The sequence below is a fragment of the Antennarius striatus genome, chromosome 20 (genome assembly GCF_040054535.1).
Source record: "Antennarius striatus isolate MH-2024 chromosome 20, ASM4005453v1, whole genome shotgun sequence".
Taxonomy (NCBI): Eukaryota; Metazoa; Chordata; class Actinopteri; order Lophiiformes; family Antennariidae; genus Antennarius; species Antennarius striatus.
Genome location: NC_090795.1, coordinates 270,001 through 287,985, shown reverse-complemented (window position 1 = coordinate 287,985; position 17,985 = coordinate 270,001). Strand labels below are relative to the sequence as shown.

Sequence of the window (17,985 nt, the reverse complement as noted above, 5' to 3'; positions counted from 1 at the left end):
AATCTTTGCTACTTCCTGGTCCACAACAGTCACCTCTTCTAGTCTTTGTTCTCTCTCATTTTCCACGTTCATCAACTCTTCAAAGTACTCTTTCCATCTTCCCATCACACTACTGGCACCTGTCAATAGACTTCCATCCCTATCCTTAATCACCCTAACCTGCTGCACGTCCTTCCCATCTCTGTCTCTCTGTCTTGCCAACCGGTATAGATCAGTCTCTCCCTCCTTACTGTCCAACCTAGCATACAAGTCATCATAAGCTTCTTGTTTGGCCTTTGCTACCTCTACCTTCACCTTACGCTGCATCTCCCTGTACTCCTGTCTACTCTCCTCAGTCCTCTCAGTGTCCCACTTCTTCTTAGCTAACCTCTTTCTCTGTATACACTCCTGTACCTCCTCATTCCACCACCAAGTCTCCTTATCTACTTTCCTTCCAGATGACACACCAAGTACTCTCCTACCCGTCTCCCTGATCACATTAGCTGTAGTTGTCCAGTCATCTGGAAGCACCTCCTGACCACCCAGAGCCTGTCTCAACTCCTTCCTAAAAGTCATGCAACACTCTTCCTTTTTCAGCTTCCACCATTTTGTCTTCTGCTCTGCCTTTGCCCTCTTCATCTTCCTCACCACCAGAGCCATCCTACACACCACCATCCTATGCTGTTTGGCTACACTCTCACCTACCACTACTTTACAGTCACTGATCTCCTTCAGGTTACACCGTCTACACCAGATGTAGTCTACCTGTGTGCTCCTACCTCCACTCTTATAGGTCACCCTATGTTCCTGCCTCTTCTGGAAGAAAGTATTCACTACAGCCATTTCCATTCTTTTTGCAAAGTCAACTACCATCTGTCCTTCTGCGTTCCTCTCCTGGATACCAAACCTGCCCATCACCTCCTCATCACCTCTGTTTCCTGCACCAACATGTCCATTGAAGTCTGCTCCAATGACAACTCTCTCACTTCTAGGCATGCTCTGCATCACTTCATCAAAGTCCAACCAGAATTTCTCCTTCTCCTCCAGCTCACATCCTACCTGTGGAGCATACCCACTGACAACATTGAACATCACACCTTCTATTTCTAGCTCAGACTCAACTTGCAACACAAATGTTAGCAAAACAAACATTAGTAACACAAATGTTAGCAGCACAAACATTAGCAACACAAATGTTAGCAGCACAAACATTAGCAACACAAATGTTAGCAGCACAAACATTAGCAACACAAATGTTAGCAGCACAAACATTAGCAACACAAATGTTAGCAGCACAAACATTAGCAACACAAATGTTAGCAGCACAAACATGAGCAACATGAATGTTTGCAATACAAATGTTAGCAACCCTCACACCGACTCACCTGGACTGAGGAAGACAGTCAATCAACGGAACAAACATCCTACAGACTCAGGATCCAATCAGATCTTTGGTTCTCGTCCATCACTTTATTTTTGTACTTAATGTTTATTTTTTGTTGTCAAAATAAATAACAAGTAAATAAAGGGGGTGGAGCCAGAATATCTACGCGCTGCTTCTTAGAAGAACCTCCATGACTCGATGCTAACCTGCTCAGAATGTGTTGCAGTTTTTCTGCTATGCTAAGCTACATGCTAACGGACGAATCCCAAACATGTGAACCAGATCAGGTGAGCTGGTTCCTGGATCACCAGGAAGCTCCGCCCCAGAATCTATCACTTCCTGTTCCCTCCCAAACGCATTAACAAGCGTCGTCCAGGTGATCGCAGTGACGTCATCGCTGCCCAAAGCAGACGCAGGTCATGTGACGAGTACTGTGGGCAGAGCTACATCAATGTATTTGGGTTTATAAATGATGAGTCTGAAGCTATTAGCATTATGCTGGTAGCTAACAAAGTTAGCGCCCCCTGGCTGCCGGGAGGCCCCAGCCTGCCTCAGGTGAGCCCCGCCTCCACGGGGACCCCTGTGTGTCGACTCAGCAGCCCTCCACCAACCCGCTGAAGAAAGAGCCCACACGCGTGACATCACTTCCTCTTGGGCCCTTCAGAATAAGAGCCTGGCGGTAGAGAAATCGTTCCTTATTTTATTTATCACACATTTAGAAAATGAAGCACACTATACAAATGTCCACCGTGATGTCAGCGGCGTCCTGCAGGGACCCGCCCACCACAACCAGAATGTCAGGAGGCGGAGCAGGAGGCAGAGCAGCGGCGCCGCCAGTCCGGATGGTTCTGGGTCGCCCAGTGACTCGAGTCGTTTTGGTGGCGCGGGGAGGCGGAGCATGCAGAAACCTTTGGATTCGACTCTCCTCAGATTGGCTAATCCTTGATGTGTGAACTATGTAACAAAGGGGGCGGGGTTTACCTCTGGCAGTCTTATTTACAATACGACAAGGAGGAAGTGATGGGTCCTACAGGTGGGACGGGATGGGCGGGGCTTGTTCCTGCGTCGGTCCGCCCCTCAGGGCAGCGGTTGTCTTTCATTTCAGGGTGGTCACATGGTCGGTCACATGGTCGGCGACACTCAGGGGTCCTCAGGGGGGTACTCAGACAGGAAATTAAAAGAACAAATAAAAAGAGGAGAGCTACCTGGCCCCCACCCAGCGGCGCCGCTGGGGGGGGGCGCCGGCCAGGTAGCCGAGTGGCCCTCCAGGTAGCCCGCCGCCGGCCAGCTACCAGTGGGGGGCGGCGCTCAGGCCAGGTAGCTGTAGGTGTCCTTCTCCCCATCCACTCGCTCCAGGTACTCCTTCTCTATCAGGATGTCGATGCATTTCTGTCCACCGGGGGGAGACAACGTCACAGTAAGTCACTGAGCCCCACCCCCACACAATGGCCCCGCCCCCCACTCACCTTGATCACCGGCACGCGGGGCTTGAAGCGGGACGACAGCTGGTTCAGGACCTCCGCCAGGAGCTGCTGGTGCTTCAGGACCTTCCTCATCTTCATGATCCTCACGATGGCAGCCTGACAGCACACACAAACACACATCAGCACCGGCCCCACCCCGCCCCGCCCCGCCCCTGGCCCCGCCCCCAGGGCGTCACCTGGATGAGCAGCTTGCGGTCCTCCTCGATGTTCTTGTGGGTGGTCTCCTGTTCCTGCTTCTGCTCCGTCTTCATGGGGACGTTGATGTTCACCCGCAGCTTCTTACTGCCACACACACAGGAAGTGGTCAGCGCGGCCCCGCCCCCAGCCCGGCCCCGCCCACACACAGCCCGTCTTACTTCTTGTAACCCAGGAACAGCTTGATGACGGTGTCGGGCTTGAAGTCCATCTCGTCCACGTTGGCGTTCTCATCCTCCATCACCTGAAAGACAGCAGCGATGTCGTGTCATGTGACGGGCGTGTCCACATGTCACATGACCCGGTGGGTTGGTCCTACTCACCAGCAGCTTTGACTTCAACAGGATCTGAAGGACCTGAACCAGGATATCCTGAAAACGAGAAGAGGCGTTAGCAGCGTGGGCGGAGCCACAGCGGCAGGGCCACGGCGGTGTGGGCGGAGCTCACGGTCTTGATCTGCGTGCTGTCGGTCAGCTGCTGCACCGTGTAGCTGTCCTCCGTGTTGAACTGCAGCAAGATGGCCATCTGGAAGGTGGAGGCCTGCAGCGTGTACCTGCAACCACAACCAATGAGCACGCGCTGCACACAGGAAGTGCTCTGTGGGCGGGGCCAGGGGCGGACCCACCTGTTCTTGAAGCAGTTGGTCACCAGCTCCCCCTTGGACAGGTGGTACAGCCAGGTGAGCTTCCTGCCGCTGTGTCTGCTGGCGTAGAACGCCGTGAAGCGCTGGTAGCTGCGCTCCAGCTGAAACAGGAAGTACACCTCAGCACGCCGCTAGCGCTAGGGTTAGCATTAGCATCAGATCAGCCCCGCCCCCTCACCTCAGACGGCAGCGCAAAGGTGCAGGACTGCTGGAAAGGCCACGACCCCGAGCTCAGGACCTGGATACTGAAGTCCACTGGAGACACGATCGATCAGTCAATCAGTGTGTGTGTGTGTGTGTGTGTGTGTGTGTGTCTGTGTGTGTGTGTGTGTGTGTCTGTGTGTGTGTGTGTCTGTGTGTATCTGTCTGTGTGTGTGTGTGTGTATCTGTTTGTGTGTGTGTGTGTATCTGTCAGTGTGTGTGTGTGTCTGTGTGTGTCTGTGTGTGTGTGTGTGTGTGTGTATCTGTCTGTGTGTGTCTGTGTCTCTGTCTGTGTGTATGTATCTGTCTGTGTGTGTGTGTGTGTATCTGTTAGTGTGTGTGTGTGTGTGTATCTGTCAGTGTGTGTGTGTGTCTGTGTGTGTGTCTGTGTGTGTGTGTGTCTGTGTGTGTGTGTGTCTGTGTGTGTGTGTGTCTGTGTGTCTGTGTGTGTGTGTGTGTCTTCGTCTTACGGTCCAGCGGCTCTGAGTTGCTCAGGTGTTTCTTGAACTGCTCGTTCAGGTCTTTACTGACTCCGATGTCCTGGAACATCCTCTGCAGTTTGGACGTGTACTCGAAGCCACAGGCTTGCTGCAGACAGAGCGGGTCAGACAGGAAGCAGGGGGCGGGGCCTGGCCGTGATGTCACCTCACCTTCAGCTTGGAGATCATGCTGGCCTCGGCGTCGTCGCTGGCGCTATTCTGGTGGACGAGCCGCTTGGCTAGCATCTTAGCGTAGAACTTCTGGAACACGTCCTTGTCCTCAATGTACTTGAACACCACCATCTGAGGGGGAGGGGCCTCATCAGCTAACCGCTACATGTTAAACACTATGTGCTACATGCTAACCCCTAGCCGCTAACCAATACATGTTAACCGCTACCCACTACACTCGAGTTCCTCACCACTTGGTTGAGCGTGTCCTCTAGCTCCGCCTCCTCCGGGTTCTTGGAGCTGAAACCAATCAGATATCATGTCATGAACGGATCGGACCCTCAAACCCCACCCCCTCCCTGGCCCCGCCCACCTCTTCTTCAGCAGCGAGTCGCAGTAGCGGGCGAGCAGCTCGGGCGACTTGCTGGAGGACTGGGCCATCCTGGTGACGGCGTTGTTGTTGATGAAGCGCCCGCACGCCTGAGGGGAGACCGTCCGTTACTAGCGGCAGCAGCGCAGGCCCCGCCCCCCGGCCGAGCCACACCCACCTTGTCGAGCGCGGCCACGAAGCCGGCGTCGTTGTTGAAGGCGGACATGACCAGCGCGTTGTACTTCTTGTGGACGTCCAGCGTGGTCTGCACGTACACCTTGGGGTCCTGCAACGACAGCAGGCAGCGATTGGTGGGGCGGGTCACGTGACTCAGGTTGGCGTGCACGCTGCTGACGTACGTTGAGCGCGGCCTCGCCACACTTCTCGATGGCGGCCAGCCCCTGGTTATGGATGTGCGTCTCCAGCAGCTTCTTCAGCTCCCCGAGCCCGTCGGTGATGCGTGACACCAGGTTGTACATCCGGCCCAGGTCTGGGGGGGTAGAGGACAGGTGAGGCTCGGCCCCGGCCCCCTGACACCACGGGGCCGGGGCGGGCCCCACCTTCGTTCTTGTCGGCGTCCAGCAGGTTCTGGAACTCTGTGTGGAAGATCTCCAGGTGCTTCTCGATCAGCACCTGCTCACACTTCCTGGCCAGCTCGTCCTGCGTGGACTCGTGGAGGTACACCTGCACGCGCCGCTGCTCCTCCAGCAGCCGCGCCTCCGCCTGGGGGGGCACGGGGGTCAGGGCGGGGCCTGGGGGCGGCCCCCCCCACCGGGACAGCCTACCTTCTTCATGTACTCGGTGACGGGGTTCTGCTGCAGGAACTCGGTGCTCTCACGCGTGTAGAAGCGCTCCGTGTCCGTCAGGAACTGGCACTCGAAGTACTCCTTGTAGACGGACAGCGTGGGGCCTTTGGCGAACGCGTCCTCCTCGTTCAGGCCCAGCTCCACTGAGGGGGGGCAGGAGGCGGGGTCAGGCCGGCAGGGGGCGGGGCCGGAGGCGTGCGAGCGGGGACCTACCGTAGGACTGCACCACGCCGCTGATCAGACGCGTGTTGATGGTCTCACCGTTCCTCTCGCGCTCGATCAGCTTCAGGACGGCGTTGGTCACCTGGAAGCAGGGGGGGGTCAGGAGGCTCCGCCTCTGTGAGGGGTGGGGGGGGCACTCAGGAGGCTCCGCCTCCGGGAAGCAAGGTACTCACCTGTTTGTTGAGGGGCCGGAACAGACACTCCCTCCAGGTGACCAGAGCCAACTAGAGGAGAGGAGACACATCAGCTATCGATCACACGATCAGCTATCGATCACACGATCAGCTATCGATCACACGATCAGCTATCGATCACACGATCAGCTATCGATCACACGATCAGCTATCGATCACACGATTAGCTATCGATCACACGATCAGCATATTGATCTCCCACCAGCAGATCAGAGCAACAACTAGCATCAGTTAGCAGCTAGCTGCGGTTAGCTTCTTGAACTCCAATCAGAGACCAGAACAGCAAGATAAACAGAAATCATGTGACCCAGTTCAACCTGTAACACCTTCAGGTCCTGCCAGAGTTTCAGGGCGTGGCCCCCCCTCACCGAGTAGATCTGGTAGATGCCCTTGCGGCCCCCCCCTCACCGAGTAGATCTGGTAGATGCCCTTGCGGCCCCCCCCTCACCGAGTAGATCTCGTAGATGCCCTTGCGGCCCTCGTCACACTCGCGGCGGACCCAGTGGCGGTTGAGGTAGGCACAGATGCCGTTCAGGACCTTGCTGGAGAAGCGGTAGTCCTCCCACTGCTGGGTGTAGAACTTCAGGACGCACTCGTCCATCAGGTCCTCCCCGTCCTGAGGGAGACACACAGGAAGTGAGGCGCGGCCGGGGGGCGGCGGCGGCACGGGGGCGGGGCCTCACCTTCAGCAGGCTGGTCAGGTAGTTCTTCAGGAACTCCTTCAGTCTCTTGTAGAGCTCCAGCCCCACGAACTGGGCCCCCCCCGGGGTGGTGGACTTCTTGGAGGGCTTGGCCGGGGGGGCGGAGCCTCGGCCCTGGCTGGACTGGTGGACGCTGGTGCAGTAGTTATAGACATGTCTGGGGGGGGGGTTAGGGAACAAGACCCACAAGCAGCTTCACACCCTCCTCTGCCTCACCTGCACTAGCTAACACGCTAACATGCTAATGTTAGCATCACATGTCAGAGGAGTCAACAAGTCCACGGACACCCGGCTCTGATTGGAGGGTGTACCCTCACTGACACCGACTCTACTGACTCCAACCTACAGACGATGTTCAAGTCAACAAGTACAGGTAGTCCTCAACATATGAACATCGGACTTACAAACGTCTGACTTACAAACATCCAAGTGACGGACATTCGTAGATACAAACGTGCTTCACCATATCTATCATCCTGCAGTTCCGCTTTCTACCACAACCCCTGCAGGGGCAGCAGCGCTGTGTTCACACGACTCCAAAACCCCCCCCCACGCCCCTTGTTGTTTGTTCTAGTCTCTGAGCATCTCAGAGCGTCAGGCTACCTTACTGTTTATCATGCTAAAGCTAAATGTAGTGAAGATAGTGGTAGTGGTGACGACAACTCTGACTCTGACCCACAATAACTCCTCCCTCCTCTGCCTCCACTCTGATGCTAAGCTACATGCTACATGCTACAGTAGATCATCGACACCTCAAGTTTTTAGTTTAGCGTAAACTAATGTGGATGAACGATCACATGACTCATGAGTGAGGCTTAACGGTAGATACTGGATCTATACGCTCATACCTTAGTATGATCACGTTTTTATTTTATTTACCTCGAGGAACCAGTTGTGTTCATAGGTTGAGGACTTCCTGTATTAGAACTGCACTAACTGAAACGAAGCCACTTCCTGGACGTGACCAGGAAGAGGCGTGGTCTCCTAGGATACGTGTAGAGCTCCATGTAGCGCGCCTTGGCCATGCTCTGCCGCGTGTACACCTGCTGGATCCCGGCCCGCAGGTCGTCCCAGATCTGGTCCAGGCCGATCTGCCGGAGGCCGTGGGGGTTCTGGGTCCGGTTGGACGACATCATGGGGGCGTGGCCTCTGCTGTCCCTGTCCTCCGCTGAGCGTCGGACTTCCTGTCCTGGTGTGGTCTCTGTCCCAACTGGCTGTCTCTAGAGTGGGCCGTCCATCTGGCAGACAAGCTGCTGGTCGGGGATCAAACAGGATGGGATCAAACAGTCCCACTCCACACCGCTGGGGGGCGCCGTCTGCCACGCCTCCACCTCAACGCGCTGGAACGCCTCACCAGGTGACCTGGAACAGGACACCAAACGACATCAACAGTCTGGAGACGCAAACAGGGAGTCACAGACAGGGAGTCACCGACAGGGAGTCACCGACAGGGAGTCACCGACAGGGAGTCAGACAGGGAGTCACCGACAGGGAGTCACCGACAGGGAGTCACCGACAGGGAGTCACCGACAGGGAGTCAGACAGGGAGTCACCGACAGGGAGTCAGACAGGGAGTCAGACAGGGAGTCACCGACAGGGAGTCACCGACAGGGAGTCACCGACAGGGAGTCACCGACAGGGAGTCACCGACAGGGAGTCACCGACAGGGAGTCAGACAGGGAGTCAGACAGGGAGTCACCGACAGGGAGTCACCGACAGGGAGTCACAGACAGGGAGTCACAGACAGGGAGTCACAGACAGGGAGTCACCGACAGGGAGTCACCGACAGGGAGTCACCGACAGGGAGTCACCGACAGGGAGTCACCGACAGGGAGTCACCGACAGGGAGTCACCGACAGGGAGTCACAGACAGGGAGTCACCGACAGGGAGTCACCGACAGGGAGTCACCGACAGGGAGTCAAGGACAGGGAGTCACAGACAGGGAGTCACAGACAGGGAGTCAAGGACAGGGATTCACAGACAGGGAGTCACAGACAGGGAGTCAAGGACATGGAGTCACAGACAGGGAGTCACCGACAGGGAGTCACCGACAGGGAGTCACAGACAGGGAGTCACAGACAGGGAGTCACAGACAGGGAGTCACAGAGAGTCACCGACAGGGAGTCACAGACAGGGAGTCAATAACAGGAGGTCAGACTGCAAGTCACCGACATCATGATGGACAACACGCTGTGGTGTGAGAGCAGTTGGCCCCGCCCCTTGTGACCTGACCTGACATTCGCCGCCTCACTTCTGGCACTCCCAGCCTCATACCTGAGATGATTAGGTCGTTGCCACGGCAACCTGGGAAGGCGATACTCATGAGGAGACGGAGGCGTGTCCTCCATGTCCCGGATCTGACCTGGGATCAGTTCACACACGGAGGCGGGCCCAGGTTCTAGAGTGTTCATTGGGAAACAGAACACCCCCCCGTTACCTCCGGCGGCACGACCCCGTTTCACACGCACCAGGAAGGTGGCAAAGGTCAAAGTTCAGGACAGGTTACAGAGAACTCCCATTCTCCAGGGTGAAACCGGCCTGAAGCCCCCTAGATGGGGGGGGTCTGGAACCCCCTGGACAGGAAGGACTGCGCTCTGCTCAAGCCGGTAATCTGATTACTCTGGTGGCCGCCAGACGTCTCAGCCTACTGGCCTACTTCTAGAGCCCACAGACGTCACTGAGCCTGGGCCACCGGATAGGGTCAAAGGGGGCGGCGGCTCCACCGGGTGGGGTCAAGGGGGCGGCGGCTCCACCGGGTGGGGTCAGGAAGGGGCGGCGGCTCCACTGGACATTGACAGGACACACCAGCGCTGACACAACAACAACAGCTGTTGGCACAGTCACATGACCACACACCTGGAGGCGGGCTGACCCACGCTGGTCTCCTGACCTCCATCCCCCAGTGGGAGGGGCCTCAGTGGGAGGGGCCAGTGACTCCCAGGACTACGCCTGACAGGCAGTCCAGGAGTAAAAAATGCTCGGACTAATGTTTACAATCCCAGCCTGGGGAGGACACAGCAGCTACACCTGGTCGCCACGGAAATCAGCTGAACAGAGCATCGTCTGTGGTGACAGAACCTGCTCCTCCTGGATCTGGTTCCTGGGTCATCAGACAGGAGCCCAGGAGGTCCAGACCCTGAGCCTGGCCCTCAGACCCCTGGGGTCCGTGAAGGAGACCCTGCTGGACCCGGTCCGCCAGGCAGGAAATGAATCCACGCCCAGACCACTAACTTCCTGTCAGGAGCAGCCTGATAGGCCGACCTGGACGCGCTCAAAGAGTTAGCATGTTAGCATGTTAGCCCTGACGGACTGAGGATAAACACACAAACAAACAAACACACGGCACGAGCCAGACCACCCGGAGGCTCAACTAGCTTAGCAATGCTAACGAGTCCTCGCATGAACACAAAACATTCTACAAAAGCCAGAGTGACGTCACGCTGTGAAACCCAATCAGCATCGAGGCCCCTGACGTCCCGCGTCCGGCCGTCAGACCAGGTGCACCCCCCCCCCCCCCCGTCCACCTGGCTCCACGCACGGTTCTGTTCGGGTCGTGAACGCATCACGTGACATCCCGGATGTTTATGGACGGGTCTGTGGGTCTCCTAAGGGGGGGTCCGGTGGTCCGGAGCGGACCCCAGCACTGGACACCGGGGCTCCATCCGCCTCCAATCCCCTCCCTCCAGTCAGCAGCGGAGGCACCGATCGGTTCTGATCGATAGCAGCACCGTGATCACCTCCCGAGTCACAGTGAAGCTAAGCACTCACTGCGTTCGGAAATATCTGCCTCATCCTCCGGGTGGGAATCGACGCAACGCCGCTGGCCGGCCTCGGAGCCTCGGGCTCGATTAGCTAGCAGGACGGCTAGCCCGGCGGCCCCGCGCGGGCTGGGCCAGCCGCGAACCCCAGCTGGCCCGCACTTAATCCCGGTTCACACCCGGCTCACCTCAGATCAAGTGTGGGGAACCGGTTTGGGGAGAGCGCCCCGCCGGCGGCGGAGCGGCGGCCCCGGACGGGCTGTCCGTGGGGTTGCAGTAAAATGGCAGCCGAGCCTCTCGGCTAATGAGTCAGGAAAACTGCTCGCTAGCCGATTAGCATTAGCTGCTAGCTCCGAGCGGGAGGGATTAGGGAGAAGCGGCGGCGGCGGCGGCTGTTCCCGAGCGTTCTCCGGCTGCTCACCATCGTAATGCCGTCGCTCCGACCGTATGAACGTTTCAACTGGAGGTTACCGAGCCCACACTGCGTCCCCGCGGCCGTGTCGCGTCTCCGTGTCGGGTGTCAGGAGCTAACTGCGCCGCTCCGCACAAAGATCAGCGACGGAACGGTGCGGCCTCCACGGGCTGTCGGAAATATGAGCACCGCCAGCAGACGCGCCGGAGAGGGAACGCGGTTCCGTTTGCAGCCGCAGTGACGAGTCCAGACCGCGGATTTCAACCAGACCGCTCTGCCAGTCGGGTCGTCCCAAGCACAAACAGAATAAAAGCGATTCCGATTTTACGTTCCACCCAAGAATTTACGTACCTGAACCGGTTAGAATAAAAAAAATAGTCCCGAACCGATTAATAACAATCCTTGTAGGTAGGCAGCTTCAGGACTTTAAAATTGGCAATTAAAATGCAGCCAAGTTTCAAAGCTTCAAAGGTTAAAAGTTTCAGAGCAGAGTCCGGGGAACTCTGCTCTGAATCCAGCTGAAACTTCATAAGGATTTGGTTTTGGTTTCGTTCCATGAATCGCTTCAATGCCCTGGAGGACTCATGCTTAGCTTTTGGTAGAAAATTAAAACAGCAGAGGCGAAACAGCTGTGCTTCAGTTTATTTAAATAAAAATACCCATTATGAAAGGAAACAATAGTACAGAAATGTGCAGGTAATTTTATTTTTAAAAATCGCAGTGTGTTTTAAGCTTCTGTGCTATGTTACAGTTTAAGAATTTAATGTTATAATGGAAATATGATTATTTCATTAATTGACTTGATGACTATATCTTGCAGAGGTCAGACCTAACTGACAAAAAACAAGATTACTTTACCAAGAATGCACAGGCTCGTTCTCAAAAATGTGTCAAGTTCCTTGAAATGTCGTGTTTTTTATCGTAGTAAAGACGTCGGAGCTTTTGAGGTTCCCTGAACGCAGCATTAGCGTCACAGAATGGAGTCTCTATTGGACTACAAACATGGCTGCCTGAACTCCAGCGATCGCACTCTCCTTCGCGCGTGCGCATTGGGCTGAGTCATTCACCTAATATGACATTGCGATTACGGAAGCATGAGCCAGAAGCAGCCCACCGGCTCGCCCTGGTTTGACGTCATCAAACCGCAGACATGTTTGCGTCTGACGTCATTTTGATCCTTCTAAATAAAGGGCTGTTGTCAAACGGCGCTGACTCACTTCATTCTCTCAGACCTGGGGGGGAAGAACCCGCCCTCTGCTGGTGTGCAAGGGAATTACACAAACACGCCGACCCCCCCCCCCCCCCCGTGTGACATCATTCTGGTTCTGTTCCGTCATGCTGGGGATTAAAACCTGCTCCTCCCACAAATTATTCACACCACGACCCCAGCTGACGACTGGCCAGCAGACCTGGCGCTAGAGTAAAGTCTGGCATCCCTCCAGCTCCTAACCTGAACCTTTCATCCAAACCCCGACCCGAACTGGCTCTAATCCCAACCCTAAACCCTAACTCTAACCCATAACCCTAATCCTAACCCCTAACACTATACAAAATCCCTCACCATAAACTTAAACCTAACCCTAACCCATAAACCCCAGACACTAACCCTCTTTGTAACTCTGAACCAGAATCCCCGGAATTAACCCTAGTCCTATCCCCTAACCCTAAATTTAGCCCTAACCCTAACACTAATTTTAGCCATAACTTTAACCCTAACTTTAACCTTAACCCTAACTTTAGCTCTAACTTTGGCCCTAACCTTAACCCTAAATTTAGCCCTAACCCTAACTTTAACCTTAACTCTAACCCTAACTTTAGCTCTAACCCTAACTTTAGCTCTAACCCTAACTTTAGCTCTAACCCTAACTTTAGCTCTAACCCTAACTTTAGCTCTAACCCTAACTTTAGCTCTAACCCTAACTTTAGCTCTAACCCTAACTTTAGCTCTAACCCTAACTTTAGCTCTAACCCTAACTTTAGCTCTAACCCTAACCCTGAATCCTTCACCATTAACTTAACCCCAGACCCTAACTCTGAACCCGAACCCCTAGAATTAACCCTAGTCCTAACCCTAACTTTAGCCCTAACTTAATCTGCTGTATTGATCGGTTATGGGTTTTGAACAGCTGATCAATCGATGTAATGAACCTGATCCAGTTGCCATAGAAACTGTTTCAGCTGACTTTACATGATTCCTTTTTTTAGTGTTTTCAATCCTGAGCTGACGTCACTTCCGGTTGTCTACCTGTCGCTCGTTCGTGTTACTTTTTCCGGGGCTCGTTTGACAAAGACTTTACTTTGAACGACCTGTGACGCGGTGCAGCAGCGCGTCCTGCAGCGTGACGTCATCAGACGTCAACTGATCGCCGCTGCGCGCGCGGACCGACGAGCGGCCGCTCCGGGCCGGGGGGGGGGGGTGCTGCGGTCCTCCGGTGCTCTGCGTGGTGCTGTCTCCTCCGCTGCCGGTAACGGACTCCTCCGGTAACGGACTCCGAGGCCCGTCACGGCTGAACGGCGGCTCCTACCGACGCAGACGCGGCAGGTGTGACGCGGCGGGACACCGGGGAGCGTCGGGCGGCCGAGAGGCGGGTTTCCGCCCGGTGATGGCACCGGGGCCGGACCGCGCATCCTAACCGGGGAACCGGAGAACCGGAGAACCGGAGAACCGGAGAACCGGAGAACCGGGCCTACGGCCGGAGGTGAGGCTGGGCTCGCGCGCAGTTCGCGGCGGCTCGCGCGCTGTCAGAGTAGGAAGTGAGGCGCGCTCCACGCCCATCCCGCAGCGGGGCCGCGCACACCGGAGGACATGACCGGCGCGCCGCGGCGCTGAACCGCGGACGGACGCCGATCGGAAGCGGTAGGTACCGGACGGGACCGGCGGCGGGACGCGGACGGTAACTCCTCCGGTCCGTCGCGGGGCTCGCGCGCCGCGCAGGCCCGGCTCCATCTTAATTCGGTGGTCACGTGGGTGATCCGTGGCCTAACCGGCCCGCCGGACGCGGGACGAGCCGCGGCCGGACGTCACACCGACCGGCACCTCTCCGCCGACCCCCGGTGACGCACCGACCCCGGTGGCGCACCGGAGCGGGGGCGGGGGGCCCCCGGACTCCCATATGCCACCGCGGCGCAGGTGACGTCCAGGTGTCGCGCGCCACAAGTCACGTCACCGAACCCGCGGAACCGGAACCTCACCGGACAGACGGTCCACCTGTTACCGGGGTCACGGGGGTGGGGGGGTGGGGGGTTAATACCGACCCCCGCAGGGTTGTGTGTAAACAGTCTGCTGGCAGCCAATCAGAATCAGTGTGGTTAACTACCCGTTAACTACCCGTTAACTACCCCTGTAACTGCCCCGTTAACCCTTCACCTGCTGACCGAACTCGCGATCTGATTGGACGGTGGTCTGTTGTTTCTCTTACAGTGTGCAGGATGGACCGGGAGCCGGTTTCTCACAGCCAATCAGAACGCGGGGAGCCCCCCAGTAACTCCAGCCCCCCCGCCCCCACTGGTGACCCCTGCCCCCCCACCACCACGCCCACCCCCCCTCGCCTCACCCCTAACCCCAGCCTCCTGGACACGCCGACACTGACCCCCACCACCTCCTCCCCCCCGCCCCCTCTCACCCCCGCCCCCTCCATCGCCGCAAGCCACGCCCCCAAGCACACAGCGGCTGCTCCCCCCCTGCCCCCCCACGTCCTCGTCCCCACCCCGCCCAGACTCACGCCCACCGCTGCCCTGCGGACCTACGCCCGCCCCATCCTGCCCTCCCCCATGGGCGTGTCCAAAGCAGCCCCGCCCACCTCCTCCTCCCCTCCTGAAGCCGCCCCCCCCCTCTTCCTCAGCTCCCAGCAGCACCAGCGCTTCAAAGAGGACCGCCCCCGCCCTGACCAATGGGAGCACCAGGCCTCTGTCCACTTCCTGCTCCACCCCCATCACGCCCTTCCACACGCCCGCCAGCCCCCCCGGCAGACAGGTAAGGCCCCGCCCGTTAGCTTAACCTAGCTAGGCTTATTAGAATTCACACAGTATTGTGAAGTGTTTACGTCTGAACCCCCCATGGGGGGGGCGCTGGTTACCGTCTCTGAAGGCTCCCCCCCCCTCCTCCAGGTATCACAGCCACACCCTGTCAGCACACCTGGGCTGGTACGAGCCAATCAGAGCCCCTCCCCGGCGCGGCAGAGGGTGTCCCCCCAGACGCTGCTCCTGGGAAAAGGTCTTGGGGGGGCGGGCCAGGACCAGGTCCTGCTGCGAGCCCAGATGGTAAACAAGAGCACTAACGTTAGCTGTTAGCCGTTACCTGTTAGCCGTTAGCTGTTAGCCTTTAGCGTGCCGTCCTCCACCTGCGTCCACACAGGTCTGGAGGCTACGTGTGTTAGCATGTTGTAGCGGTTTGGTGACACGAGACACAGAAATCCATCAGTTATATATAATGTGTTAACGATACAACAATAATAATAACAACAATATTAACAGTAATACTACTACTACTAATAATAATAATACTACTACTAATAATAATAATAATACTACTACTACTACTACTACTAATACTAATAATAATAGTAATACATGATCATTGGACTTGTTGCTATGAGGATCTGACCCTTAGCTGCAGCGCTAGGGGGGAACGACCTCCAGTGGCGTCCTCGTGGGGAGAGGGCTGCTGATTCCCCAGGAACCAATGGCGATGTAGGAGGCGTGTCCTGCAGACAGCCAACCAGCTTTGACCTCCTGCTCTCCTCCTCTCCTCTGTTTCTTTCCCTTCCAGCTCGTTCTCACGTCCGCTCTGCGACCCGCATCCTCCTCTTCCTCCTCCCCTCCTTCGTCTAGCCCCGCCTCTGCTCAGGTGAGCAGCTGTTTGCTAAGCCCCACCCCTTTTGCTCCAGATGCATGACCATCCATCATTCTTTCTTTATGCTGACAAGACTGGCAGCCGGCTTTTGACCTCATCACTTTCAGATAGCAGTAGGGGCTAGGGTAGTTAGCCCTAGCCCCATGGCTGTTAGCGTTGCGGTGCACAGAAACCTGCTTTGATTGGCTATTAGGCGCTCACCTGCAGCGCCCCCTTCTGACATCGCTGCAGAATTTAGCACCTGAAATGTCACGTATGTGGGCGGGGCCACAGCTCCCTGCGGTGCAGGTGTGTCTCACCTGTCGTCTCAGCAGGTCCCGTCATCCAGTCAAACCTGCCACACCTGTTCGGGGCCGCTGGCATCTCATTGGCTGTTAGGTTTCGCCTGAGGTTCTTCACATCCTGGAAGTGTAACGTCTTTGTTTGTCTCCACCCCCTCTGCAGCTCCAGAGTCTCACTCTGAGGCCGCCGCCCCCCGGGACCCTCACCATCCCCCCCTCCCTCCGCCTCAAGAGTCCCTCTTCAGCCCCGCCTCCCCTCTCTCGCCCTCAGACCCCTTTCTTCCCTCCTCTCAGGCCGCGACCACAGCCCAGCGCCACGGCAACCGAGAGCCTGACCCCGCCCAGCCGTCACCTCTCCGTCCCGCCCCCAAGTAAGTTCATGTTTTGTGTTTCTGCTCTGGTTTACAGTTTAATGACGTCATAAAACTGACATCAGCATTACTGTTATCATCGTCACTTGATCAGGTCCAGTTAGTCAGGTTCACTTGATCAGGTCCAGTTAGTCAGGTTCACTTGATCAGGTCCAGTTAGTAAGGTTCACTTGATCAGGTCCAGTTAGTAAGGTTCACTTGATCAGGTCCAGTTAGTAAGGTTCACTTGATCAGGTCCAGTTAGTCAGGTTCACTTGATCAGGTCCAGTTAGTCAGGTTCACTTGATCAGGTCCAGTTAGTCAGGTTCACTTGATCAGGTCCAGTTAGTCAGGTTCACTTGATCAGGTCCAGTTAGTCAGGTTCACTTGATCAGGTCCAGTTAGTCAGGTTCATTTGACAGGTCCAGTTAGTAAGGTTCACTTGATCAGGTCCAGTTAGTCAGGTTCACTTGATCAGGTCCAGTTAGTAAGGTTCACTTGATCAGGTCCAGTTAGTCAGGTTCACTTGATCAGGTCCAGTTAGTAAGGTTCACTTGATCAGGTCCAGTTAGTCAGGTTCACTTGATCAGGTCCAGTTAGTCAGGTTCACTTGATCAGGTCCAGTTAGTCAGGTTCACTTGATCAGGTCCAGTTAGTCAGGTTCACTTGATCAGGTCCAGTTAGTCAGGTTCACTTGATTAGGTTAAGTTAGTCAGGTTCACTTAATCAGGTTCAGTTAGTCAGGTTCACTTAATCAGGTTCAGTTTGTCAGGTTCACTTAATCAGGTCCAGTTAGTCAGGTTCACTTAATCAGGTTCAGTTTGTCAGGTTCACTTAATCAGGTTCAGTTTGTCAGGTTCACTTAATCAGGTTCAGTTAGTCAGGTTCACTTAATCAGGTTCAGTTAGTCAGGTTCACTTAATCAGGTTCAGTTAGTCAGGTTCACTTAATCAGGTTCAGTTTGTCAGGTTCACTTAATCAGGTCCAGTTTGTCAGGTTCACTTAATCAAGTTCAGTTAATCAGATTAAGTTATTCAGGTGTAGTTAATGAGCTATTCCGGCTAGCAGAACACATGATGATGTCATGGAGTTCTCAAAGCCACATTTTCATGTTCATACTGTTACAGAAATGCTAGCGTTAGCAGCAGACATGCTAACATTACCAGCAGATACTACAGTTGTGGTAACATTTACACAAGTGACATGCTAACATTGGCAGCAGACGTGCTAACATTGGCCCCTCCCTGACGTTTTGCCCCCCCCCACAGCGCTCTACTCTCCGGTCCGGGCCGTCCCCCTCAGACCCAGACTTCATTCCCCAAACGGTCCCAGGGCAGCGTCAGCCCACCAGCCAATCGCTGCTGCTCCCGCTGGCCATGCCTCTGGCCACGCCTCTCCCCTCAGCAAGCCTCTGATTGGCTCAAAGAGCTGTCCGTTAGCTCAAACTGTGGCGGGACCCCACCCATCCCTGTCTGGCTCCTCCCCCTTTGAGCGTTCGCCTT

At 56.0% G+C, this 17,985-nt stretch overlaps 2 protein-coding genes across 3 annotated transcripts in view; one reads left to right on the top strand and one right to left on the bottom strand.

Annotated features, from left to right (window-relative positions):
* Nucleotides 1-2,042: 2,042 nt before the first annotated feature.
* On the bottom strand, nt 2,043-11,483 carry LOC137614225 (cullin-1). 2 transcript variants are annotated; one of them, XM_068343906.1, is made up of 22 exons: nt 11,352-11,483; nt 7,823-8,191; nt 6,812-6,986; nt 6,577-6,744; nt 6,108-6,158; nt 5,926-6,016; nt 5,692-5,855; nt 5,467-5,629; nt 5,266-5,396; nt 5,085-5,192; nt 4,910-5,016; nt 4,788-4,836; nt 4,537-4,668; nt 4,357-4,474; nt 3,864-3,940; nt 3,668-3,786; nt 3,490-3,595; nt 3,366-3,413; nt 3,204-3,286; nt 3,024-3,129; nt 2,830-2,943; nt 2,043-2,752 (listed from the first exon to the last, which is right to left on the bottom strand). In XM_068343906.1, exons 2-22 carry the CDS (start codon nt 7,963-7,965, stop codon nt 2,672-2,674), a joined length of 2,334 nt encoding a protein of 777 aa, XP_068200007.1. In that variant the 5' UTR covers nt 7,966-8,191; nt 11,352-11,483; the 3' UTR covers nt 2,043-2,671. The 2 variants fall into 2 exon arrangements, with proteins under 2 accessions (XP_068200007.1, XP_068200006.1); XM_068343905.1 differs by lacking the exon at nt 11,352-11,483 and adding an exon at nt 11,010-11,167.
* Nucleotides 11,484-13,304: 1,821 nt separating this feature from the next.
* Nucleotides 13,305-17,985, top strand: part of si:ch211-230g15.5 (polyhomeotic-like protein 3) — a 10,492-nt gene continuing 5,811 nt past the window's right edge. Inside the window, 7 exon segments of the mRNA XM_068304056.1 lie at nt 13,305-13,699; nt 14,422-14,792; nt 14,794-14,973; nt 15,108-15,260; nt 15,769-15,846; nt 16,297-16,504; nt 17,752-17,985. The exon segment at nt 17,752-17,985 is cut by the window's right edge and continues 891 nt beyond it. Coding sequence (XP_068160157.1) covers nt 14,430-14,792; nt 14,794-14,973; nt 15,108-15,260; nt 15,769-15,846; nt 16,297-16,504; nt 17,752-17,985 — 1,216 coding nt within the window. The 5' untranslated portion in view covers nt 13,305-13,699; nt 14,422-14,429.